At 38.8% G+C, this 27797-nt stretch overlaps 1 protein-coding gene across 1 annotated transcript in view; it reads left to right on the top strand.

Annotated features, from left to right (window-relative positions):
* SLC5A4 (solute carrier family 5 member 4) overlaps positions 1-27365 on the top strand; it is a 33394-nt gene extending 6029 nt beyond the window's left edge. The window contains 12 exon segments of the mRNA NM_214182.1: positions 818-922; positions 5162-5267; positions 6740-6820; positions 9155-9375; positions 12004-12111; positions 12114-12138; positions 13974-14081; positions 15751-15901; positions 18588-18756; positions 24579-24794; positions 26664-26766; positions 27106-27365. Coding sequence (NP_999347.1) covers positions 818-922; positions 5162-5267; positions 6740-6820; positions 9155-9375; positions 12004-12111; positions 12114-12138; positions 13974-14081; positions 15751-15901; positions 18588-18756; positions 24579-24794; positions 26664-26766; positions 27106-27320 — 1608 coding nt within the window. The 3' untranslated portion in view covers positions 27321-27365.

Genomic DNA, 27797 nt, shown 5'->3' with positions numbered 1-27797 from the left:
CTTGAACAACTCTGTTGAAGAATGCTCTCCTTGATCTAAGAATCCACACCACAGAACTTATGCATGTGTTATTGGAAATGGCATACCATTTTTGACAGGGTTCCACACAGTTTATGAGCCCCTGAGCGTTTCTCTTCCTGTTTTTGATAATATTACATAAATCTTTATTTAAATCCTTTTATATTGGGGGAGATGAACTCGTGAGCTCAATCTGCTATGAAGAAACCAGAAAAATGCGCCTTTTACACTGATTGCATAGATGATGTATTTCAGTAACGATAACCTCGGATTTTTCTCTAAATTGGGGTTTGATCTAACTGCCTTCTTTTCAGTAAAGATAATCACATAAATATACTCCCAACTGTATAACTGCAATTTGTTCAATTATCAATTTATTGTGTGACCCTAATTGTAGTTCATTATTTATGAGTAGTATTGTTTTTACTGGACTGCAACATTATTGGTGAAAATAATCAAAACTATTTGTTGAGTATCTAACATACATTTGGTGTCTCAGTGGGTACTTTACATCTACCTTCATATTAAAGTCCCATTTTACGGATGATAAAACGGAGATTCAGAGAGATTGTCATTTACCAAAGGTCACACTTCCAGTAAATGTCAAATCTGGGAACATATCCCAAGATTGTCTGATTCCAATGATTGCATATATTCCAGTCCTGCTGCTTTCCAAGGGTGAAACCTCTGTCTTCCTGAGGTACTGCACATAGTTACCTGCTCACAGGTGCTTAGTGAATGTTAAACAGTCTGAACATGCTAAGCTCTGAAGGAGAATCCCTGGTGTCTGCCTCTGCAGGTGATGACCATGCCAGAATACCTGAGGAAGCGGTTTGGTGGAAAGCGACTCCAGATCTACCTCTCCATCCTCTCCCTGTTCATCTGTGTGGCTTTGAGAATCTCAGTGAGTTCCATGCCCTCCTGGCATATTATCTTCGTGAGGTCCTTTGATGGGGCAAAAGTGCTAAGATCAAGAGAGCCTTTATAGATTAAGCCTTATGGATGGTTTTTAAACTATGTGGGGTCTCTCTGACAAGTTTTTATGTAGAAAAAGAGGAGTTTCAGAGACCCTGCACTCATAGAGTAAAAGAATTACAAGTTATGAGAGGCTCCTGAGTGTAAACCCACACTTTCATTAAGAGTATGAAAAAATGGGAGTTCCCGTCATGGTGCAGTGGTTAATGAATCCGACTAGGAACCATGAGGTTGCGGGTTCAATCCCTGCCCTTGCTCAGTGGGTTAACGATCCTGCGTTGCCGTGAGCTGTGGTGTAGGTTACAGACACCGCTCAGATCTTGCGTTGCTGTGGCTCTGGCGTAGGCTGGCAGCTACAGCGCTGATTGGACCCCTAGCCTGGCAACCTCCATATGCCGCTGGAACGGCCCAAGAAATGGCAAAAAGACAAAAAAAAAAAAAAAAAAAAGAATATGAAAAAATGGATGGACAGAAAGAAAAAAAAAAGTCTCATTTAAGTAGCACAGCTATTTAGTAGTCAAGAGGAGGATTCTCTAGCCCCCTGCCTCCCCCTGCACAATAACCTCTTTATTCTCTTTGTCAAAGCCAGGCCAGGTTTACATTTTCCTTTTCATCTTAATTATCTGACATGTAGACCAGAAGGAAAGTGTTTTATATTATTATGCTGACTTTGCTTTACTGTACCCTATTTTATCATCCCTATAAAACAGATGTTACAGATCAGTGTTAAAAGGATTCTAAAGTTTAACAGTTCAATCCCTTGGAGATAATCATTGAGAAAAGAAAAAAGGAATTGGAAGATTCAGCAGCATGTTTAGAAAACAAACAAAAAAAGTTAACTCATTTGCTCCTCAATGTGTAGGTGACTAAGGAAATACTCTCCTGCAAGTTTATAGCCTAGGCAGTTCTTGAGAGCCGAAGCTCACTCTCATTATTGCTCCTGTGTTGAACTGAGTCATGACTGGAAGCAAATCAGCAGCTTAGATTAAATGGCGTGAGCCTTCCTAATGCAATGTGAGCATTTCCCAGCACTTATAAATTGTTGATCTCTGGGTTGGGGGAGCAAGATTCCTGTGCACAAGGAGTTCACCATGTGGTTAAGGATGTAAGAATGTCCAATGAAATAGCAATTTGCGACACTATATGCAAAAATATTAAAATGAGAGCTGAAATAGAGTATAAAGACAAGCACAGGAAATGTGCTATGGACACCCAGGAAGTGAGGTGGTGGTCCTTGCTGCATAGAACTGGAACTGAGGTCTTCTGCATTGGTGGGGAGTGCAGGGACTTAAATGAGCCCCAGGACAGGAGGGTGAAGAGACCCCAAGGGATGCAGAGGAGCCTGCAGGTATCTGGGGCTTTGAGCTCACACATTCTGCCTCTGGCTCCAACACCTATAGGGCTTTATGATCTTAAAGAGCACTGTAGGTGGGTGGGACTCGCTGATCTCCATTCTCCTCTGGCCCTGAAGCCCAGAGTTATGACCCTAAGGAGCATGAACAAAGTGCTAGAGCAGAATGACAGAGGCCAAAGCAGACCCTGAGGGATGCAGGCTCCTGGCATGGATGGTTCCTGGTGGTGGGAGAGGATGGAATGTTGGGGAGCTGAATGGAGCCACAGAGAAAGCCAAGTGACTATGCAGGAGCTGCTGTGGTGAGCTGGAAAGATTCAGCGACAGGAGTCCATTTTTACCAACTAGGTTATGTTTTAAGTGATATTAATAATCTTAGACATGACCTTCTGTGTACTATTAGACTCTGATAACAGATTCTGTCCTGGTTAATTATTAAACAGATCAGCGACTTTCATAGTTCTCCCCTGCCCCAGGTTTTAAAAAGATCATCTTGTTCACTGGTTCTCAACCTCCAATAATACATCTACTGAGAGTCATTATATGTACTCAGTAAGACATCATGCACCTTTAACCTTAGACAATTGAACCCGAATGCCTTAAAGACATTTATGATACAAATTTTTAAATTAAGAAATTAACCTTGGGAGTTTCCATTGTGGCACAACAGAAATGAATTCAACTAGGAACCATGAGGTTGCGGGTTTGATCCCTGGCCTCACTCAGTGGTTAAGGCTCTGGCATTGCCTTGAACAGTGGCATAGATCACAGATGCAGCTTGGATCCTGTGTTGCTGTGGCTGTGGCATAGGCTGGCAGCTACAGCTCCGACTCGACCCCTACCTGGGAACCTCCATATGCCTCAAGTTTGGCCCTAAAAAGACACACACACAAAAAAAGAAAGAAATTAACTTGGATTAAAACTGATTGTAACCTACAGACTTTATTGAGAGATGACAATTGTCCAACTAATGTCTTTAATAGCAAAAGAAAATCTCGGATTTTGAAATGCTTCCTATTTATGAGAAATATTTTAATTGCCCCCCCACGTAGATTAGTATGAATGTGACAGCAATAAATGCAGACAAATGCAGGTACCATTCATGACAAATTATATACAATGAGTCCCAGCAGGTGATGTCTTTTCTGAAATGGTAAATAATTTTTTGTGACTATCAAATTTTGTAAAAGCCCAATCTCCTCTCAATTTACACAGTAGTTGCAGTCCTTAAAAATCCGGTGATAACAAAGTTGCAGAAAGTACTTTGTGTTTGTAACACAGAGTTAGATTCTAGGCTTGGATTATCAAGAATAGGCTTTTCACCAACATGAGTGTCTGGTGAAATGATAAAACATCAGGTTTTATTTCAAATTTTATGAGGGTAAAAAGCAACCATCTCCTGTTACACCTTTTCCAAACCCAAGTTCTACCAAAAAAAAAAAAAACCTAATTCGTCTGATTCTGAATCCTTTCCCTTACTTGACTCATGCTTTCCTTTTCCTTAGATTCCATAATCCATCCTTATAATCACTCTTTATCACATAGACTCAATTTATTTGCTTGTCTCCCCTTTCATTAAACTCCCCTAGAAAAAGAGTTCAATCCTGGTTAAACCCAGCTTCCCACTTATTCTGTGCCTGTACCTAGAGAATTTATTTCCATGTTTCTAACATGCTTACATACTATTTCTCAGGTTTTGGGTTTTGTTTTTGACATGGATCCTGGGAAGATCAGAATTTAGGGGACAGATCCAAACACCAGTTGCACTGAAGAAATATCAGGGAATCAGGGAAGCAGACTTTGGGGCTACAGGGGCCCAGGCAGAGCTGGGTAGACATGATCTTGCATCTCAGGGTAAAATGTGAAGGGTGAGGTAATTATGAAGCAAATAGCTAGGACTCCCTGCTGGCCTCTGGACCTCAACCAATAGTTCTTTTATTTATGTTTCTTTATGACTTTCCCCTGGTCTTCTCAATGACATTCTAAACCATCCACAACCTTTTTAGCTCCTGGACCTCTGTCTCTTATCAGAAAACCTCAGCATTGAGAACTATGTCTAGATACTCATGTTGCAACAGAAGAAATGGTGGGGGAAAAACTGTAATTGTAATGTATACATGTAAGGATAACCTGACCCCCTTGCTGTACAGTGGGAAAATAAAATAAAATTTTAAAAAAATACTTAAGATAAAAAAAAATAAATTTAAAAAAAAAAAGAAAGAAAACCTCATCTCCCACTTAGTCTGGTAAACTTAGGTGTGAACCAACCACTCATTCCTCCTCCACCCAAATAACCTTATTCTTTCCTTCTTCCCACCACTCTGAGGATAAGGAATCTTCCCTTTTTATCAAAGTTCAGCCCCTCAACCTCTGCCTACTCTTGATCCCATCTCGTCTCAATGTCTCTAGCTATTTGCTTCATAATTACCTCACCCTTCACATTTTACCCCTTACTTTCTAATACCCCAAGCATGCTCAAGTATCTTCCTTCCTGACAATAGCCATTCCTCTATTTTGTGTCTCCTCTGTCTACCTCTTTAGTCTTTATTATTGTTTCTCTGCTGACCATCATGAAAGAGTATTCTACACAAGCTATAGTGTAGACATGTCTCACCTTCTGTTCACTCACTAGTTATTCCTCTTGGTGGTCAGTCCAATAACTTATCCTCTGTGGATGAGATCTGGCTTCTAAAGAGTTCACAAGTGGATTGCAGAAATGACATGTAGAGTTACAGTAAGTATTTGGGGGAAGTCATCAGTGAAAAGCTAAGTGATGTGGTGCATGTTTCTTTTCCATCCTAACTGCTCCCTCTTTAGTCAGACATATTTTCTGGAGCCATATTCATCAAGCTGGCCTTGGGATTGGACCTTTATCTGGCGATCTTCAGCCTCTTGGCTATCACTGCTATTTACACAATCACTGGTGAGTCTGTTGCAAGTTTAGCTCAGTAATGCTCTCTTCTGCTCATCTCACCTGCCATTAGCACCCTCAGTGTTAGCTTTGTCACTGTCATGGTAAAGAAAACTTCTTATTCCATATTGTGATATTCAACCACAGACCCAGAAATACAACTAGAACAAAAGAAAACAGAATCCTCAGTATTGGGTGTGAGCAGCTAATGATGTGGTGAGTGAAGTGGTGAAAGAGTGATTTGGCTCAGCTGTGTGTTTGGTACCCAGACTGGCATTTGGAATCCAGTGTATTGTATACATGGAAAGTCAGGATGAAATAGTGGCTTCAACCTGAGACTGGCAAATCCAAGGCAGGGCCCAAATGAAGACATGATGCCAGGGCACAATGGTAGACTATGAACTGCAGAATCAGGAAAGGAGGATTGAGGCAGCCAGTTGGTTATGAGAGACAGTGTGTGGTAACAGTTCAATAGCAGCCTTTTGTGAACCACATAAACTGGTGCAGCGGCTCGTGCATACTAACTTATGAAAATTAAACTATACTAGCTCAGGTGGGAAAAATAAAGAAAAATAACACTTGGAATAATCAAGAAAGCTCTGGAGCCATTTTAACACATTGAATACATTTCAGAATAAGTGAGAGATAAGGGTGTGAATCTCCTATTTTCAGGATCTGTCTTGTTTCCCCATGCCACTCTCATGAAGGAAATACTTTGCTGACTGAGACTGTGAGCCTAGAGTTGAAAGTCATTGTTGTTTGAACACACTGCAGCAAAACACAAGTCAACAACTATATCTGGTTCTTGACTAATGAGACAGTGATACATTCCAACACCAAAGCAAAATGGCTTTCCCCAGTTTTTTTGAGAGCAAGTATTTTTCTAAGTGGAGTGAACTGAGGGATTGTTAAAGGAAACTTTCATGGTATTAAAACTTGGCCTTTCCCCCTATTTAATATTCAAAAACTCACACAACGGGAGTTCCTGTTGTGGCTCAGTGGAAATGAATCTGACTAGCATCCATGAGGATGCAAGTTCAATCCCTCGGCTCACTCAGTGGGTTAAGGATGGGCATTGCCTTAAGCTGTGGTGTATGTACGTCTCAGATGCGGCTTGATCTGGAGTTGCTGAGACTGTGGCATAGGCCAGCAGCTGGGACCCCTAGCCTGGGAACCTCCATATGCCTCGGGTGCAGCCCTAAAAAGACAAAAAAACACAAAACAAAAAAACTCACACAAAGATGGACCTCTACTATATTTCTCAGAAACTTTGAGTCAAGTCAAGGCAAGGCAAGGGATATGGAGGATCAAAGAGAGACATAACTACTAAGGAGATAAGGATGACAAGAGGAGCTTGTGGCCCTTCTAGGAGCTTTTGATATGTTTTTGCTGAGTTATTTCCAGGGTTTGGATGGAGGAGAACCTGGAGGTGATGGCAAATAGATGAGGATAAAATGTCCTGGTTCTTTTCTTTCTCTCCACAGGTGGCTTGGCCTCGGTGATTTACACAGACACCCTCCAAACGATCATCATGCTGATAGGTTCTTTTATTCTCATGGGGTTTGGTAAGTGGTAACAGTGTGAGCAAGGCCCTGAGGCCAGAAATCAAGGACTTGCATCTGGTCAGTCTACCTGCTCTTTACTACTGCTTTCCAAGTCTATCGGGTCACATTTTCCAATCATTTACATAATTCACATCATTGAAATGTCTACCTAACTTCTTTCTTGCTGTACTATCTCAGCATGAAAAAGTGAGGGAGAAGAACTTTACCGCCTTTAAAAGATTACTGCTCAGGGAGTTCCCATCAGGGCTCAGTGGGTTAAGGATCCAGCATTGCTGTGAGCTGTGGTGTAGGTTGCAGACGCGACTCGGATCCCGCGTTGCTGTGGCTGTGGTGTAGGCCGGTGACTACAGCTCTGATTAGTCCCCTAGCCTGGGAACCTCTATATGCTGTGAGAGCGGCTCTAGAAAAGGCAAAAAGATTAAAAAAAATTATTGCTTAGACAAATTTCTTTGTTTAATCTTAATATCTTTGTGTTCATAATGGACAAAGTTAGTACCATTGGGTTGAAAATTTTTATGAAAATACTGTGCATTGGATTCAATTACATTTACATGTACATTTTCATTTATATAGATCTGCATTAAATAAAGGATTTAATATTAAGAAAGTTTTAGATAACTAAATATAAACTTCATTATGACTATTTCAGATGGAAATAATTAAAGTACATTTCTTACTCTATTGTTAGAATATACAATCATAGGTTGGATTTTCTCACTTAGTAGTATCATCAACTAATTCATTCTTTTAAGTCATGCCAGCAAACACTATTGATGAATCTAATTTACAGCTTGCTGATTTTTGTTTCCTTTTTTATGGTGTTTGTTTATCTTTGCCTAGAAAATCCATGTACACAGTAAAAAGGATGTAGGGTGAAACCAAGTGTCCTTTTATCCCTCTCCTGACCAGCAGCAACCCGTTCTACCACCTACTCAAGCTACACCATACATGCACCTAGTTACAGAACTTAAAGGTGCACACAGCAAAACTGATATAACTGCGAAGACAACAAATCCACAATGATAGTGATTTTGACAGAATATGGATGCTATTAGCCACATATGACTATTTAAATTTAAATTAATTAAAATGAAAAATTCAGTTTCTCATTTGCCTAGCCATATTTCAACTGCTAAATATATGACCAGTGGTTACCATGTTGGACGGCACAAAAATAGAATGTTTCCATCATTACAGAAAATTCTATTGTACAGTGCTACTCAAAAAGCAATTGCTAGTACCAATTCCTTGTGAACTTTCTACTTAAGCCAAAATTTCTATTTTTTTTCATTCATGGTTCTTTGGTTTCTGGCCCCAGTGATGCATACCCTGGCATCAGCCTCTCTAAGATTCACTTCTCCTATCCTTATGGGAGAACACTCATCTCTTAGGTCCCCCATGTATTTCCATTACAAACCGTACTTCCCTTATCAGAACAATTTCCTTGTATTGTCTGTCTCCTCCACTAGGTTGAGTCTCTGCCTTGCACATTCATTTTGCATATAATGCTGGCACAGTGTTTGGCACACAACAAACACGTTAGTGCTCAAATAGTTAATGAAGTAAACGGTCAACCTCAACTCTACAAATGTAGAGTTGTAATGTCTACCAGTCTACAAATTCATGCTGATGAAATCTATATCACTTGAACCAATACTATGTTGTCTCAAATGCCTGGGCTTATTTTTCTATGGTTCTCATCCATTGTGATTCCTTTCTATACCTAACTTTTCCAGACCCTCCCAGGGGGCTGAGTCTCACCATTTCCCTTCACCACACTTAATCTGCTGCCTCCAATTTCTGCTCCTTATCCTTCCAAATTTTTATTGTAACACAGGTATAATATAGTATTGCACCAGAAAACCAGAGTGTGTGTAAGGTCTGACCAGCCAGGCTCTGGAATCCGGAAGAAAGACCATGACTTCTGGCCCTTTCAGATGGGTTGTGGTTTTCCGATATCTAATTCTGTTAGCCTCATTTAGCTTATCTTCAGGTTTTTTCTGCCTTGGCTGCTTGTGAAACATCAAATACCAGTCTTTTGGATAACAGTTTAATTTTTACCACAAGGCTAAACACTAAATCAAAATTTCCAAGAGCACCATAAGAAGAAAAGTTAAAGAGTAATTTGCTTTATGTACTTTGTGAAGGGAAATCTGATGGCATGGCCAGTGCCAGTAGAGGTACTAGAAATACATGGATCCTGGGAGAAGGACATTGAGGATTTGACCAGGCTGATTGGAGGTGTTTGGGTACCTCCACTACAAGGGAATAATTATGAACATGAAGTGTCTTGGATTTCTATGAAACATTTCATTTTATTCAATGCCTTTCCAGCTTTTGTCGAAGTCGGAGGCTACGAGAGTTTTACAGAGAAGTACATGAATGCCATCCCAACCATAGTCGAGGGGGACAACCTGACAATCAGCCCCAAGTGCTACACTCCTCAGGGAGACTCCTTCCACATTTTCCGAGATGCTGTCACTGGGGATATTCCATGGCCAGGAATGATATTTGGAATGACCGTCGTAGCTGCGTGGTACTGGTGCACAGATCAGGTGAAGTGTGTGTGTGTGTGTGTGTGTGTGTGTGTGTGTGTGTGTGTGTGTGTGGTGTGTGTAGATAATTTGTATTGTTCCTTTTCTTCTCATAGAAAAACATCTAGTTTCTATTTCATATACACATATGCGCATGATTTAAAGAGCCAAACACTTCTAGAAAGCTTGTTATAAAAAATAGCTGTCTGGTATCCCAGCTCTCTACACCATTTACTGTCTCTCAAAAGCAAACAACTTCATCTCCTTAAGTATTCTGGATTCTCTAAATCCTTGTACTCATGAACAATTGACATGGCTATCACCTTGGAGTTCATTAGCTCTTACATGCCAACTACACCCACTGAATCAGAACTTGCTCATAAGCCTGAGCCCCAGGTGATTCAAATAAAAGTTTGTATGGCTCCCTCTTAGTTTTCCAGTTTTAGGGTTTTTCTATGGCTTCTCATAATTAGAAATGAGAGTTTAGCTCTTTTAATTTTCTACCCTCAATCTCCCACAAGCACACCGCCTGTTCTTCCATCCTCCCAATAGATCTAATTCAAAATTTTGGTAAGTTCTGCATTCAATGCTTCAATTTTTATAGCTACATAAATATAACTCACAGCTAAGTTACATGGTATTATCTGGTTTCCTTTAGCTTTTTCTTTTCTCTAAAACAAATAATTCTCTTGTTTTTGTTTTCATTTTTCCTGATAATTTTTCCTGATTAAACAACCCTCCGTAAATTGCCTGAATCTCCTCTCAATATTTGCACACCCATCAAGTATTCTACCAGTTCTTTCTCTAGCTTTCTCCCAGAGCCTTTCACCTCTCACAGACTGTCAGGTTGTCCTCTATGCTTGGTTCCTATCCTAACCCAGAACCCCTTTCATTACCATGTTTAGGATTTCCTTTGCTTCATTCTTAGGTTATATTTCCTATTTTCAGTATTCCACATCATCGTCTTTCTTTGCTTAATCCTTCTTTCAGAGCAGTTGAATTATCTAGTAAGTTCCTGAGAAAGATAGGAGGTAAATGTATTATGATTTTGCATGTTTGAAAATGTCTTCACTCCAACTCTTCCTAAATTGATACTCTGGCTATGTACACATTTGTAGGTTGGAAATCATTTCCTGAAAGTCATGGATTCATTTTATTTTGACTTCCACCATTACTGATGTGAAGCTTGAAGTGATTCTTGGTCTTTTGGATGTGACTTGCTTTTCTCTCTGGAAACTTCTTTCCTTCGTCCTCGGTGTTTTGAAATTTCACCACAATATACTATTGTGTGTGGATCTGTTTTCATCCATTATTATGGGCCACTGTGACCTCTTTGATCTGGTAATTGAATAGTTTGGGAGATTCTTTCTTTGATTTTTTCCATTTTGGTTTCTTCTATTTGGGACCTTCTACTTTTGAGTGTTGGTCTTCCCAGCTGATTCTCTAGTATTTTACCCCCCCCCCCATCTTTCATTTCTTTCTCTTTCCTCTACTTTCTTGGAAATTTTCTTAATTTTATCCTCCTTTGCATTTCTAACTTCTAAGATTTTATTTTTTTGTTTTCTAGATGTTCCTTTTTATAGCATATGTTTATTTTTGTTTTGTTTTTTGAAATTTTCTTCTCCCTAAATAGTCTCTGTCAACTCAAACTTATAATTTCACAGTTTTAACCCACTTTGTATCAATGTTAGTGTTAGTTTTCTTTTTCTCTATTCAATAAACTGATTTTCTCAACATTTTATCTACCAAAGAATGTACCCTCTCATCATTGATTTTTGAGACCATTTTTATTATTTATATTTTGCCTCTGAAATCATCTGACTTGCTTTCTATAATTAGCCTCACATTCTTCTTTAGATCTGGTGGCTGAACCTGTTTCTCTGACAACAGGACTCCTCTCCTCACTTCTAATTTGTGTTGTCCCTCCAACCATTGGCTTCCAGCCCCTGTCTACAAATACCACCTGCTCCCTCAGCACTAAATAACATTTCTGCTATCTCTAATAGATTTGTCTCTCCAAAGAGAATTAAGCAGAAAAATGCATTTATTTTACGACATTCCTCGAGGAGATAAATATCAAGAAGTTATGGCATTATGGTTAAAAATTCTGCTTTGCTAAAATTCTTAGTCAAGAAATGGAGCGCTTAAGTAGAAATTATGAAATTATATACATTCATTTTCTAAGGGCCATAATGTTTGATTCATAACTGGATGAGGTCCTCAGAAGAGTCTGAAGAAATCTGGAGATGAATATCTCAAGGTTATATTCTGATGGTTCCTGACACTGGTGTTTCCATGTCAGTGGGCTTAATTTGCCATAGGGACAATACAGCGTGGGAGCTGTAAACATGTTTTAATAGTGGTGATGCATATTGACTTCTATGTACTAAGAGTCTCACAAAAATACCAAATATTCAGGATGCCCTACGAGAGATAGCGCTACCTAGAGATGAGAAATCAGAGACTTATAGAAGTCAAGCTCTTATGTAAGAGGAGTAAGAATTCAAATTCTGATTTTACTCTGAAGCCCATTGTCTTCTGCTAGTCATAACTATTTCTTATTGTAACATTAATTTCTGAAAAGAGGTGCTCCCCTTCTTTGAGGTCATTCTATGGTTGTTTCATGACTACGCTGTGTTTCCCTGGCAGGTCATTGTGCAGCGCTGCCTGTCAGGCAAGGATATGTCTCACGTGAAGGCCGCCTGCATCATGTGTGGATACCTGAAGCTGCTGCCCATGTTCCTCATGGTGATGCCGGGATGATCAGCCGCATCCTGTACACAGGCAAGTTATGAATTCATAAATCCTCTTTTTATTATGCCTGGATTCTGGGTAGTGGTTCTAAGATGTATCAAGACTTTGACAAATTAGAAAACCCATTATCTACGGAGGTAAAAACAGAATCCCAAGTGGAAAGAACAGCTGCGCAGAGGGTTAGAAACAAGAAATGCTGGCATATTTGACATTATCTTCCCTTTTCTCTTATACTGCATGCCTGTCTCCTTGCAGACTTTGAGTCTGAGTCCTGTTTTCATGAGTGGCTTGGATTTAAGTTAGTCTACAAGATAATGCAGAAGGATGAGGTAAAACTGGGAAAATATGAATTGAGTGAGGTGTGATGGTTGAGCCCAAGGATATCTCTAAATGAGGAAGTCTTTGAGATACACTGTCACTTTTTGGTCCTTCCAAGATGGTTGGAGAACTGAACCAACCTTCACTGCTTTGGAATTGGGTTGTTTGGGTATTTTCCTTAAAAAATAAACTTTCTTTCTTTATTATGAAGGGTGAAGGAAATATAGCCAAATATTTTTTGGTTAATCAATGCCTCTGGTTTCTAATGGGCAATACATCAGATAACACTGAATCTACTTCATGTTTTCTCAACTGGGCATCAGTTTATTTAGCTGAAATTTGTTAAGATGAACATCAACTGACTGACATCCCTTCTTATTGCAACATTGCAGTGTTGTCTATAACAGTAAAGAAAGTATAGATATCTAACAAGTAGTGAACAGCCAAAGAAATTATTGTATACCCTCATTATAGAAAATGGCACAGGATTTCCCATCATGGCTCAGCAGAAAAGAATCTGATTAGTATTCATGAGGACACAGGTTTGATCCCTGGCATCTCTCAGTGGGTTAAGGATCTGGCGTTGCTGTGAGCTGTGATGTAGGTCACAGACACGGCTCGGATCTGGCATTGCTGTGGCTGTGGCATAGGCCAGCAGCTATAGCTCCAACTCAACCCCTAGCCTGAGAACTTCCATATGCCATAGTGCGGCCCTAAGAAGACAAAAGAAAGAAAGGAAGGAAGAAAGAAAATGGCACAGAAGAGACTGAAGACTATCTTAAAGCTTGAGAAAATGCTGAAATTATTATGTTAAGTATAAAAAGCAGTCTACAAATATTATCTCAACAATTACCATAGTTATGCCAAAAAAGATATTTCTTGGTGGAAAAGGATTAGAAATGAATATTTTATAACTAAAAGAAGCTAAACTGCTAAAGTGTTAGTATTCTGCGTGGGGTTTTTTTTATCAAGTTTGCCATCTATTGCTGTAATATTGTTTTAAGCAAAAAAAGAAAATTACCCAGATATTGTGTAAATGCCACAATGAAGCATGATATCACCCATGTGGGGCAGTCGCTGCAGCAACCATCATGGTAACACCTGTTCTTAGGTGTAGGTGGGAAAACATTGGGCTAAGTGATGAGATACACGAATAACTTGGGTGTTATTGTCATTGTAGTGGTGATGGTAGAAGTGGGAGTAGTGGTTGTTTCATCTCTGGAGTTCTGTGCTCCTGGGAGGATTTCTGCTCTTGCAGCTTTCCTGGAGAACGGAATCAGCCTCTCGTGTTTGCTCTAGTGCACTTATTTCTCAAAGAATAACCCTGCGCCTTAGGTTAGTACACAGGAAGCTACAGGTGTGAGACAACTAGGCAGTCATATTCTGGGCAAAGAAGGACCAGATCCATGGTATGGAGTTCAAAGCTGAATCTCCAATGTCTAGTCCTCTCATTCATGACCTTTGAACTTGTCTCTATGTCAAATGGTTGTTAATCTTACCTATTTGGGCCCCACTCACTGAATCTACTTATCTGAATCCCTCCTCAGAGAAGGTGGCCTGTGTAGTACCTTCTGAATGTGTGAAACACTGTGGTACTGAAGTTGGCTGCTCTAACTATGCTTATCCATTGCTGGTGATGGAACTGATGCCCAGTGGTAAGAAAACATCCACGCTCTAATGACTGGATAAAGAAAATGTGGTGGGGGTAGTGGAGATAGAGGTGTAGATAAGGGAAGAGTATTCAGCCTTTAAAAAAGAAGGAAATCCTGCCATTTGCAACAACATAGATGAAGCCAGAGAACATTATGCTGAGTGAAATAAGCCAGGCACTTAAAGGCAAATACTCCACCATGTCATTTATATGTGAAATCTAAGGGTACAAACTTTTTGTTACAAGATGAATAAGTTCTGGACAGCTAATGTACAGCATGGAAACTATAGTTAATAATAAAGTATTGCTTGCTTGAAATTTGCTAAGAGAACAGATCTCAAGTATTATCACTACAAAACCAGAATAAGATAGCCATGTGAGGTGATAGATATGTTAATTAGCTTGATTGTTGCAATCATTTCACACCACATTGTATGCCTTAATTATATACATTGGATATACATTATATACATTGTATGCCTTAATTATGTACTTGTCAATCATACCTTGATAAAGATGGGAAAAACTTCATGCCTCAGAGGCCAGGTCTAGAGATGGGCCATGAGAAAGGGTTATGGTATAATCCTTAATAGTTAGTTCTTCCTTCCAGTAATTCAATTGCCTTCATCAAACTTTAAGTACCTGCCATAGGCTACCAGCCATGTTCTTGGCCTGGAGAATACAGGGATGAACCAGATGTAATTCCTATTAGAAGACTCCCTCCTCCTCTGGTTTCAAGACTGTCTATCAAGGCAATGAAGAGTACTTAAATTACAGGTTTATCAGTAAGAGTTGCATAGTAAAAACATAAATTCAGAGGACTAGAGGTTAACTCTTTATCCTTTCTTTAGAACAGTGATATACAAATAATAGACTCAATCTATTTAACTTACAACTGTTTATTAAGTGACTACTATGTGCCAGACAGTGCCTTGGTGCTCAGAAAACATCCATGAAGAAGGCATAAAATCATCTATCCCGTAGAACTCACATTCTGGTTTCATGAGATAGAAAATAAACCACACATATGAAATAAGTAAGTTATTAGCTTGCTAGAAGGTGATCTGTAGTGATCAGAAACAGAGCATGGTAAGTGGCTCAGTAGTGACTGCGTGATCTTGTACCTTAGGTTGGCTAACACTTCTGTGAGCTTTCTCCTTCATGACCCACATGAACACAGTGAGGAGGAAGGGCGCATGACCCACAAGTGACATGACCCATTCACCCCATTCCACACCTGGTCCTGGGAGGCCTAGGGGCATTACTAATAAGCAGAGCAAGCTGAAGGGTGAATTTGATATAATATTTCAAAACTCTTTGCTTTGCCCCCCAAAGACTTCCTCAACAGAACCTCCCACTAGGCTTTTCCCTCTCTAGTTCCTTAACTCTTTAGGAAGCCAAGAGTTCCTCCTCAAGTAAAGATGACAGCACAAAGTTTCCTCTCTTTCAAATGATCTCTAAGTTTACATTTATAACTAAAATTCTATGCTAGGTTATTCTCAAATCACCAGGGAATATGCAGGAAATGCCAAATGATGACATGTGTTGACTGACACATCAGTTAGTGAGTGTTCCAGGTGACGCTTCATCTTTGAACAACTCTGATTTGACAAGGCCCTTGTAGATCACTGTGTCCAGTTCCTACCCAGTGATTTTATCCTTTTCCGCACTAGGACTTCGAGGCCTGATGCTGTCAGTCATGTTGGCCTCTCTCATGAGCTCTCTGACCTCCATCTTCAACAGCGCCAGCACCCTCTTCACGATGGATCTCTACACCAAGATTAGGAAGCAGGCATCAGAGAAAGAGCTCCTTATAGCTGGACGGTGAGACATTCCTGGTTTCTGCCTACAATTTCTCTGGAAAAGGCACATTATAGAAATGAATTAGAGCCTCTTCATCTTTGGTTCAATGAAACTAATTATAGCACTCTAGAGTGGGAGGAGGAGACGTTAGAGGACACCTACTCCAACTTTCTCTCTTTCTAGATACAAAACTTGGGCCCATACTTTAAATATTTGTTTTTTCCAGACTTTCAAATGCCTCTGTTTCGTATTTCTTCCTGTCCTCACACCCTCCACCAACCACACCTTCATGAACCTCTGTCAGTGTTTTTCTTTCCTCTTTTTTCTTTTTTGCTTTTTAGGGCTGCACATGCAGCATATGAAGGTTCCCAGGCTGGGGGTCAAATCAGAGCTACAGCTGCCAGCCTATGTCATAGCCACAGCAATGCAGGATTGGAGCTGCATCTGCAGCCTACACCACAGCTCACAGTTCACAGCAACGCTCAATCCTTAACCCACTGAGCAAGGCCAGGGATCGAACCTGTGTCCTCATGGATGCTAGTCAGATTTGTTAACTGCTGAGCCACGATGGGAGCGCCCCACCAGTGTTTTTCATGGGGTATAAACATCCTACTTACTCTGAGAGACTAATGTATTGTCTCTAGAAGTTTCCATGTATACCACATGATGATAGTAACAGGTTAGGCCATCCACACACTACTAGAGAGAAGTTTAACAACTACATTCATTAAGAAATAGGGGACCAATGGAGTTCCCGTCATGGTGCAGTGGTTAACGAATCCGACTAGGAACCGTGAGTTTGTGGGTTTGATCTCTGGCCTTGCTCAGTGGGTTAAGGATGCGGCATTGCCATGAGCTGTGGTGTAGGTTGCAGACGCAGCTCGGATCCCGCGTTGCTGTGGCTGTGGTATAGGCTGGCAGCTACAGCTCCGATTGGACCCCTAGCCTGGGAACCTCCATATGCCACAGGAGTGGCCCAAGAAATGGCAAAAAGACAAAAAAAAAAAAGAAATAGGGGACCAAGAGAAATTGACCACCTATTTAAAAGACTGTGCATTGTTGAAGACAGTTACAATTGCTTTAGTGAATGAAGTACTCGAGGGGAAAACTTCCAAGGACCCACTTGGTTCAGATCTTGACTCTGGACAAATGCTATAGGAGAGGAAGAACAATAAGACATTGGTACTTTTGTGGTGGTGAAAGTTGTACTAGAATTCAGCAGGCCCAAGATGCCAAAGTCCACTAAGAGACACATCATCTTGGGCATCGGTGCCCTCAATGATAAATTATTGAGTTTTTCTTTTCTATCTTTTATTAAATGTCTACTATCTCCCGGAGCACAAATATGAAAAAAGAACATATATGTGAAAAATAATTTCTGGCTTTGTGGGACTTATGCCTTTGTGGGGAAGATAAACAATAAGTATATTCTATACCTAGTAACAAAAGGTGTTTGGTAGAAAAGCAAAACACAATTAAAGGCTGGCATTTACTTGAGAGAGATGCTCAGAAAGTTCTCTCTTGAGGAGGTAACATTTGAGCACAACCCTAAAGGAAGTGTGGGAGTGATTCTCCTGGCTTTGTGGGGATGAAACAGTAAATGCTGCACTATTATAATGGTCACGTGTGTGGTGTGTGTGAAGACCACAAGGGGTGAGGTTGGCACATGAGGAGCAGCTGGGAAAGAGATAGGAAACACAATCAGAAAGGTAAAGGGAGGTGAGGTCATACAGGGCTATTTAAACCATAACAAGACTTTGGATTTTATTCCACCTGTGATAAAAATTAACCAAAGATAAGAGAGCAAGGGAGGCATGTGATTTGCTTTCCACCATGATAACAACAAGGATAGTGGGTGTTATCAATTGAATCTTTACTGTGTTCTAGGCATCCTGATCAGACTCCACATTTAGTTATTGCAAGGTTGCAGAGATTTTGTAAAGATAAAATGAGACACTTGTGCCTCAATCCCCTGCTTGTCCTCCTCTTCTCCCAATCCCCACCTTTCTGTTTTGGGTGAGCACAGAGTAGTGATAATATTTTACAAAAAGTCCAATAAATTGTATTTGTTTGCTTCCTTGTACAGCAAGCACAAGAATATTGTGGAGTTTAGAAAAGTGAATCAGCCATGCTCCCGGGGCCCAGGTGCTTCCGTAGGATCTTTCTGCTTATCAATGTTTTAACCAATTGTTCTACTTGTCAAAGTACTCAGGTAGTAAAATGCACAAATTAATGTTTCTGGTCAATTCACTCTGCATTCTGGATAGAGGATGTTTTAATTGTAATCTATGCAAACTGACTTAGTTTCTCTCAAGCTATAAAAAAAAGACCAACATGGGAGTCTGCTTTCTTTATCATACAAAGAATTACTTATTAATAGAAATAGTGTGTTGTGTATTTAACAAAGAATTGCTTATTAATAGAAATAGTGTGTTGTATTATTCTCATTAGAGAATTATTAATCAGTTGCTGACATTCAAACATGTAATCTCATAGTTGAAGATACTATGACTAATTATAGATAGGCAGTTGCTTTATTAGCATTTTACTAATCATTAGGCATAGTATGGCTTCATGTGAAGTCAAATAGATTGATTTTATCTGGAAAATCAATGAATAGCCACAGAATGAATTCAAGAACTAAAGCATAATGGAATTACCAATAAGGCTTTTGTTTAATATTTAAATAATTTTGTTTTCTTCCCAGGCTATTTATTATTCTATTAATTGTCATCAGCATTGTGTGGGTCCCATTAGTACAGGTTGCTCAAAATGGACAACTATTCCATTACATAGAATCAATATCTAGCTACCTCGGGCCTCCAATTGCAGCTGTCTTCCTGCTTGCCATCTTCTGTAAAAGAGTCAATGAACAGGTAAGGGAAGATCTGGAAACTTCTCCACTGCTGGAATGACAAAAATTTTGTTTTCATTCACCGATAGAAAAATGCAATCTTTTTCACCCTATTTATATAACTCAAGGCTTATCCCAGTTTCAACTGTGGTCGGCTGCAATTCCTGATTCTCACTAAAATGAGTCAGTGTACAATTTGCACTCCTAGTACAGTCTTTATATTTCTTTTTTTATAGCTAAATTTTTATTATAGTTTATTTACAATGTACTGTTAATTTCCACTGTACAGCAAAGTGATCCAGTCATACATATGTATATACATTTTCTGACATTATCCTCCACCATGTTCCATCACTAGATATACTTCCCTGGGCTATACGGCAGGATCTCATTGCTTATCCACTCCAAATGAAATAGTTTGCATCTACTAACCCCAAACTCCCAGTCCATCCCACTCCCTCCCCCTCCCCCTTGGCAACCACAGGTCTGCTCTCCATGTCCATGAGTTTGTTTTTTTTTCTTCTGTAGATAGTTTCATTTATACCATATGTTAGATTCCAGATATAAGTGATATCATATGGTATTTGTCTTTCTCTTCCTGATTTACTTCACTTAGTATGAGAGTCTCTAGTTCCATCCATGTTGCTGCAAATGGCATTATTTTGTTCTTTTTATGGCTGAGTAGTATTCCATTGCGTATATATACCACATCTTCTTAATCCATTCATCTGTCAGTGGGCATTTAGGTTGTTTCCATGTCTTGGCTGTTGTGAATTGTGCTGCAGTGAACATAATGGTGCGTGTATCTTTTTCAAGGGAAGTTTTGTCTGGACATATGCCCAGGAGTGGGATTTCTGGGTCATGTGATAGTTCCATGTTTAGTTTTCTGAGTTACTTCCATACTGTTTTCCATAGTGGTTGTACCAATTTACATTCCCACCAACAGTGAAGGAAGGTACCCTTTCTCCACACCCTCTCCAGCATTTGTTGTTTGTGGACTTATTAATGATGGCCATTCTGACTGGTGTGAGGTGGTACCTCATAGGCATTTTGATTTGTATTTCTCTAACAATTAGCGATGTTAAGCATTTTTTCATGTTGGCCATCTGTATAGCTTCCTTGGAGAAATGTCTATTCAGGTCTTTTGCCCATTTTTCAATGGGGTTGTTGTTTTGGATTTTTTTTCCTTTGCTGTTGAGTTGTATAAGTTGCTTGTGTATTTTAGAGATTAAGCCCTTGTCAGTTACATCATTTGAAATTATTTTCTCCCATTCTGTAAGTTGTCTTTTTGTTTGTTTTTTATGGTTTCCTTTGCTGTGCAAAGCTTGTCAGTTTGATTAGGTCCTATTGGTTTGTTTGTTTGTTTTGCTTTTTTTCAGGGCCACACAGCATATGGAAGTTCCCAGGCTAGGGGGTGAATTAGAGCTATAGCTGCCAGCCTATGCCACAGCCACAGCAATGTGGGATCCAAGCCACATCTGCAACCCACACCACAGCTCACAGCAACACAGGATCCTTAATCCACCAAGCAAGGCCAGGGATTGAAGCCATGTCCTCATGGATACTAGTTGGATTCATTTCCACTGCACCAGAATAGGAACTCCCCATTGGTGGTTTTTTTTGTTTGTTTGTTTTTGTTTTTCCTGTTGCCTTGGGAGACTGACTTAAGAAAACATTTGTATGGTTGATGTCAGAGAATGTTTTGCCTATGTTCTCTTCTAGGAGTTTTATTGTGTCTTGTCTTAACACTTAAGTCTTTAAGCCATTTTGAATTTATTTTTGTGCATGAAGTAAGGGTGTGTTCTAGTTTCACTGATTTACATGCAGCTGTCCAGTTTTGCCAGCACCACATGCTGAAGAGACTTTTTCCCATTTTATATTCCTGCCTCCTTTGTCAAAGAGTAATTGACCATAGGTGTCTGGGTTTATTTCTGGGTTCTCTATTCTGTTCCATTGGTCTGCATGTCTGTTTTTGTGCCAATACTATACTGTCTTAATTACTATATTTTATAATATTGTCTGAGGGCTGAGATAGTTATGCCTCCCGCTTGTTTTTTTCCTTCAGGATTGTTTGTCAATTCTGGGTCTTTTATGTTTCCATATACATTTTTGGATTGTTTGTTCTAGTTCTGTGAAAAATATTTTGGGTAATTTGATAAGGATTGCATTGAACCTGCAGATTGCTTTGAGTAGTATAACCATTTTAACACTATTAATTTTTCTAATCCAGAAGCATGGACTATCGTTCCATTTCTTTGAATCTTCTTTAATTTCCTTGATTAATGTTTTATAATTCTCAGCAAGTCTTTCACCTCTTTGGTTGGGTTTATTCCTAGGTATTTAATTTGGGAGGCGTGATTTTAAAAGGTATTATATTTTTATATTCCTTTTCTTATATTTCATTGTTAGTGTACAGAAATGCAACAAATTTTTGAATGTTAATCTTATATCCTAATACTTTGCTAAATTCATTGGACAGTTTGAGTAGTTTTTGTGTGGAGTCCTTAGGGTTTTCTATATGTGGTATCATGTCATCTGCAGAGAGTGATAATTTTACCTCTTCTCTTCCAATTTTGATATCTTTTATTTATTTTGTTTGTCTTTTTGCTGTGACTAGGACTTCCAATACTATGTTGAATAAAAGTAGTGAGAGTGGGCTTCCTTGTCTTGTTCCAGATTCTAGCAGGAAGGAATTCAGCTTTTCTCCATTGAGTATTATATTGGCTATGGGTTTGACATGAAATGACTTTTATTATGTTAAGGTGTGTTCACTCTATTGGTACGTTTTTATCATGAATGGATGTTGGATTTTGTCAAATGCTTTTTCTGCATCTATTGAGATGAACATATAGTTTTTGACCTTTCTTTTGTTAATTGGTATATAACATTGATTGATTTTTGTATGTTGAACCATCCTCTTGAACTTGGGATGAATCCCACTTAGTTGTGGTGTATGATCTTTTTTATATGTTGTTAGATTCAGTTGGCTAAAATTTTGTTGAGAATTTTTGTGTTTATATTTATCAAAAATATTGGCCTATAGTTTTTTTGGTAGTGTCTTTGTCTTGTTTTGGTATTAGAGTGATGTGATAGTGACTTCATAGAGTGTCTTTGGGAGTGTTCATTCTTCTTCAGTCTTTTGGAAGAGTTTAGGGAGAATGGGTATAAGTTGTTTGTATGTTTGGTAGAATTTGCCTGTGAGGCCATTTGGTCCTCAACTTTTGTTTATAGTGAGTGTTTTCATTACACATTCAATTTCATTTTTAGTGATCAGTCTGTTCAGTTGATCCGTTTCTTCTTTTTTTTTTTTTTAATTTTCCCACTGTACAGCAAGGGGGTCAGGTTATCCTTACATGTATACATTGCAATTACAGTTTTTTCCCCCACCCTTTCTTCTGTTGCAACATGAGTATCTAGACATAGTTCTCAATGCTATTCAGCAGAATCTCCTTGTATATCTATTCTAGGTTGTGTCTGATAAGCCCAAGCTCCCGATCCCTCCCACTCCCTCCCCCTCCCATCAGGCAACCACAAGTCTCTTCTCCAAGTCCATGATTTTCTTTTCTGAGGAGATGTTCATTTGTGCTGGATATTAGATTCCAGTTATAAGCGATATCATATGGTATTTGCCTTTGTCTTTCTGGCTCATTTCACTCAGTAGGAGATTCTCTAGTTCCATCCATGTTGCTGCAAATGGCATTATGTCATCCTTTTTTATGGCTGAGTAGTATTCCATTGTGTATATATACCACTTCTTCCGAATCCAATCATCTGTCGATGGACATTTGGGTTGTTTCCATGTCCTGGCTATTGTGAATAGTGCTGCAATGAACATGCGGGTGCATGTGTCTCTTTTAAGTAGAGCTTTGTCCGGATAGATGCCCAAGAATGGGATTGATCCGTTTCTTCTTGATTCAGTTTTGCCAAGCTGTATGTCTCTAGAAAGTTGTCCATTTCTTCTAGGTTGTCAAATTTGTTGGTATATAGTTGTTCATAGTATTATCTTATGGTTTCTTGTATTTCTGCAGTATCTGTTGGGATTTCTCCACTTTCATTTCTTATTTTGTTTATTTGGGTTTTTTCTCTCCTCTTCTTGGTGAGTCTGGCCAGAGGTTTGTCAATTTTGTTTATCCTTTCAAAGAACCAGCTCTTGGTTTTATTGATTTTTTTCTATTGTTTTTTGAATCTCTATTTTATTGATCTCCTCTCTGATCTTTATGATTTCCTTTCTTCTGCTGACTTTAGGGTTTTTTGTTCTTTTTCTAATTCTTTTAGGTGGTAGGTTAAGTTGTTGATTGAGATTCTTCTTTTCTGAGGAAAGCCTGTGTCACTATGAATTTCCCTCTAAGAACTGCTTTTGTGGCATCCCATAGATTGTGAATGGTTGTGCTTTCATTATCATTTGTCTTGAGGTAGTTTTTAATTTCCCTTTCAATTTCCTCACTGACCCATTGGTTTTTTAGCAGTATGTTGTTTAGTCTCCATGTAGTAAGTTTTTTCTCATTTCTTTTCCTTTGGTTGATTTCTAGTTTCATGCCATTGTGGTCAGAGAAAATACTTGAAATAATTTCTATACTCTTAAATTCAGTGAGGTTAGTTTTGTGCCTCAGTATGTGGTCAGTCCTTGAGAATATTACATGTGCACTTGAAAAGAATGTATATATTGTGATTTTTTTTTGGATGCATGTCCTGAAAATGTCAATTAAGTCTAACTTTTCTACTGTTTCATTTAGGATTTCTATTACCTTATTGATTTTCTGTCTAGAGGATCTGTCTATTGATGCAAGTGGGGTGTTAAAGTCTACTATTATTGTATTCCCATCAATTTCTCCTTTTATGTCTGTTATTATTTGTTGTATGTATTTGGGTGCTCCTATATTATGGGTTACATTTCTTATAAAATAGCATATACATCCACATCACAGAGCTTAGGAACACAAGTTTTGGAGTAAGACTGCCAGGGTTCATCCTGGTTCTACCACTTAATAATTGTGATCTTAATAAAACTGCTTGACTCTCTATAAGATTAAGCTAAGTACCTACCTTAAAAGATTGCTGTGAGGATTAAAAGAGATTTTTAAATATGAAGTATTTAGATGAAAATCTACCACATTTGCAAAGATTCAAAACATGTTTCTAATTATGATATATATAATTTATTGATTACTATGGACCATGTACCTTTAATCCCTTACCTGTTTGCAGATATTGGCCTTATAATTATAATTTTCAAATGAGGAACAGATGCATATATATACGCTTTCCATATGTTACTTAATATTAGTAACTGGGATCTTGGGATTCAGGCTAAGGTCTTTCTCCATCCAAAGCTCATAATCTTAATTCATATGCAATGCTGATTCCCCTAAATATAACGTTTTGATCAGGGGAACAGGGGATACATGATTCTACCCTGACCAATGTCTCAGAAAAAATAAATGCTTTTAAGTGTCAAAAGCTTGAGAGAGTTGCCAAAGCGTCTAATGTAAACTCTTTAAATTGTATAATATAAACCATAGTTACGTTTACCCCACAAAATAAATCACAAGTTTTAAAATCTATATATAAGGTCAAAGTCAAGGAAAACTGCATTATGGGTCAGAGTAGGCATTAGTGTCCTGGAGTTGGATAACCAACAGTGGGATGATATTTCAGAACCACGGAGAGCGATAGCCCATTGGTAACATATTAGCAACTTTTCCCTGCTTTTGCTAACCTTGTGGTCAATGTTGGCCATTTTTTGGTCCTTAGTGGAGAACACAGACAGGATAATAACTATTACTTACTGGAATGAGTGTCTCCTCTTTTCTAAATACAATAATTTTATTCTTTTCTCTTCCTCAGGGAGCCTTCTGGGGTCTAATCATTGGATTTGTGATGGGCCTCATTCGTATGATTGCAGAGTTTGTCTATGGAACAGGGAGTTGCTTGGCTGCCAGTAACTGCCCCCAAATCATCTGTGGAGTACACTATCTGTACTTTGCCCTAATTCTCTTTTTTGTTTCCATACTGGTCGTCCTGGCAATTTCTCTGTTAACAAAACCCATTCCTGATGTACATGTGAGTAGTGAATAATAGATATGTTCATTTGAAAAGGATTCTTTGCTTTCTAACACTTTAACTGGTGTGCAAATTCCATACATTTGGATTATAGCATCACTAGAGCTAGAAGGAACCCAAGGCACTATCATCCAGTCATTCCACAAAACAACTTGTACCTAGTACATGTAAAGCACCAATGAATAAGTGATTATAAAATGGTCTTCATCTTCAAAAAACTTCTCAATACAGTTAGGAGGTAAAAAGTTTTGGAGAAAGATTTAAATAGTGAGTGTGTGGACCTAACCTAGCAATGCAGAAAAAGAAAAATCTCAGGATGATAGGTTTTCAGCAAGACTGGAAAACACCTAGTCCAAGTTAGAACAAGAATCCAAGGAGTTCCCATTGTGGCTCAGCAGAAATGAATCTGACTAGTAACCATGAAGATGTAGGTTCAATCCTTGATCTCTCTCAGTGGGTTAAGGATCTGGCATTGCCACGAGCTGTGGTGTAGGTTGCAGATGCGGTTCGGATCAGCGTTGCTGTGGCTGTGGCATAGGCCAGCAGCTATAGCTCCGATCTGACCCCTAGCCTGGGAACCTCTATATGCCACAGGTGCAGCCCTAAAAAGACCAAAAAAAAAAAAAGAATTCAAGAAGCCCCAATAGGGGAGTTTTTGCAAAGAAAATGGCTTTTTATACTATAATTCAATGATTGAGAATCTTATATGAAGTTATTAGGAATCACAGTAATACAGTGGGAGCATATGCATATATATCAACAACAAACAAGAAAGCCAATTACAGATTCCAGTAAATCTATAGAAGAAAGTCATGAGACAAATATGACTTTGAGCTAGATGATGGATTATCATTTTTAAAACCCATTTGACACATGGAACAATTTCCTTAGAATGACCTAGAACTTGTATTTATCCAATCATATGTCTTGAATCAACAGCACACAAAAAAATTACATAAAAGCATAAATGCTAGCTACTTATTTTCAAAAATTTTAATCCACATACAAACTAACCATGAAAATCTTAAATATATTTATAGAAAATAATTGAAACTCTATAAAGCTTAGCTGTTTTAAAATAATAGTAGTGTTAAGAATTGGAGGTGGGTTGGAAAATGACCATGTAAGAGTATAAATTGCTATCAGAACTTAATAAAGGCACACAGATTCTATCTAAATATGATGGATCTGGAGTTCCCGTCATGGCACAGTGGTTAACGAATCCAACTAGGAACCATGAGTTTGTGGGTTCGATCCCTGGCCTTGCTCAGTGGGTTAAGGATCTATGCATTGCTGTGAGCTGTGGTGTAGGTCACAGACGTGACTCAGATCTGGCGTTGCTATGACTCTGGTGTAGGCCAGTGGCTACAGCTCCAATTAGACCCCTAGCTTGGGAACCTCCATATGCCGTGGGAGCGGCCCTAGAAAAGGCAAAAAACAAACAAACAAACACACATGATGGATCCAGAGACAGAGTTTAAGGAGATATTTTAAAAATTGAAAGAGTAACCACTAGGCAAACTGAAAGCCAAATTGATGTAGCTAATAACAGTCGAATGATAGGGACAATGAAGGAGGCCAAGGTATAGCATAAATTAGATAAATATTTGAATTTTAAGACATTGTAAATCCAGAGATAGGAGTTTTAAACATATTATTGAAGAGTTTTAATAATTACTGGAAGAATTAAAAACAAATAATTTTAAATGGTTATCACTGTTTTGAGGTGAGTGGGGTGGAAGATCTTTTGTTTGTTACCTATACATTTCTGTGCTGGTTGATTTTTTTTTGTGCTATACAGTAAACAAATGTATCATTGCGTGATTGTAAACACTTGCCTATCACTAATGTGCTCTGGTCTCTGGTTAGTTATATCGCCTGTGCTGGGCTCTTCGGAATAGTACAGAAGAACGAATTGATTTAGATGCAGAAGAGAAAAGACACGAAGAGGCTCATGATGGTGTTGATGAAGGTAATACCTGATTTACATTTGGCTTTCACATAGAAACTCTATGTGCCTGGATTTGTTTAGGATTTTTTTTAATGCTATGAATTAGATTTATGGCAAGCTGAAACCTTAAAATCGTACTTTCCCAACAACAATTTGTTACACACAAAATCCACCCCTTCATCCACTTGTCCATTAGTCTATCTGTCAATCCAACCATCATCTATTCATGGATCTGTGTGCCAGTTGTTTCTGCAGGATTCCTCTAAAACTTAGAAGTGATTATAACCCTTCTTTACAATTACCTGTGACAGGAGTTTCATTTCCCATGTTTTGTGATCTTTTTTTATTTCTTTGTTTCAGATAATCCTGAGGAAACTCGTGGATGTCTCAGGAAGGCTTATGACTTGTTCTGCGGTTTGCAAAGGAAAGGCCCCAAACTGAGTAAAGAGGAGGAAGAAGCCCAGAAAAGGAAGCTGACAGACATATCTGAGAAGCCTTTATGGAAGACTATAGTGAACATCAATGCCATCCTCCTCCTGGCAGTGGCAGTCTTTGTCCACGGCTATTTTGCCTAAACTCTCTCTGAGCTACTAGAATATTTATTAAATAAAGGATAATTTTCTTGATTTTTCACTGTGTAGTTTTTTGTTTTGCAAAGCAGATAAGCACTTGGTAATTTTATTGAACGGGATGACTATAGACTTGGTTTTTAGCTTCTGTTGTTCCTTGCGTCAATAAAGAAAAAGAAGGAGTTGATAATTTGGAAAGTCAGTGAGCTGACTCTACATGTATATAAGCTAGGAGCACTGGATCTAATTTCTTTTTTACAGCTAGCCAGGCAGATTACCCTACCTTACACTTGCTTTCTGCAATTTCCAGAGATTTCCACATAGAAGGAATGCCTCTCCCAACTCTGCCTCACAATATAATCGCCTCATCCATAAATGTGAACTTCTCCTTCTGTCTTCCTTTCATTGATCTCAAAGATGTGGAAAATAGAAATATTTTCTAATAGTTGAGGGGAAGTGAGCTGGAAATGCCCATTGTAAATT

Source organism: Sus scrofa, chromosome 14 (genome assembly GCF_000003025.6).
Source record: "Sus scrofa isolate TJ Tabasco breed Duroc chromosome 14, Sscrofa11.1, whole genome shotgun sequence".
NCBI classification, from domain to species: Eukaryota; Metazoa; Chordata; class Mammalia; order Artiodactyla; family Suidae; genus Sus; species Sus scrofa.
The sequence above is the reverse complement of the archived record's forward strand: the minus strand, read 5'-3'. Positions and strand labels throughout refer to the sequence as shown.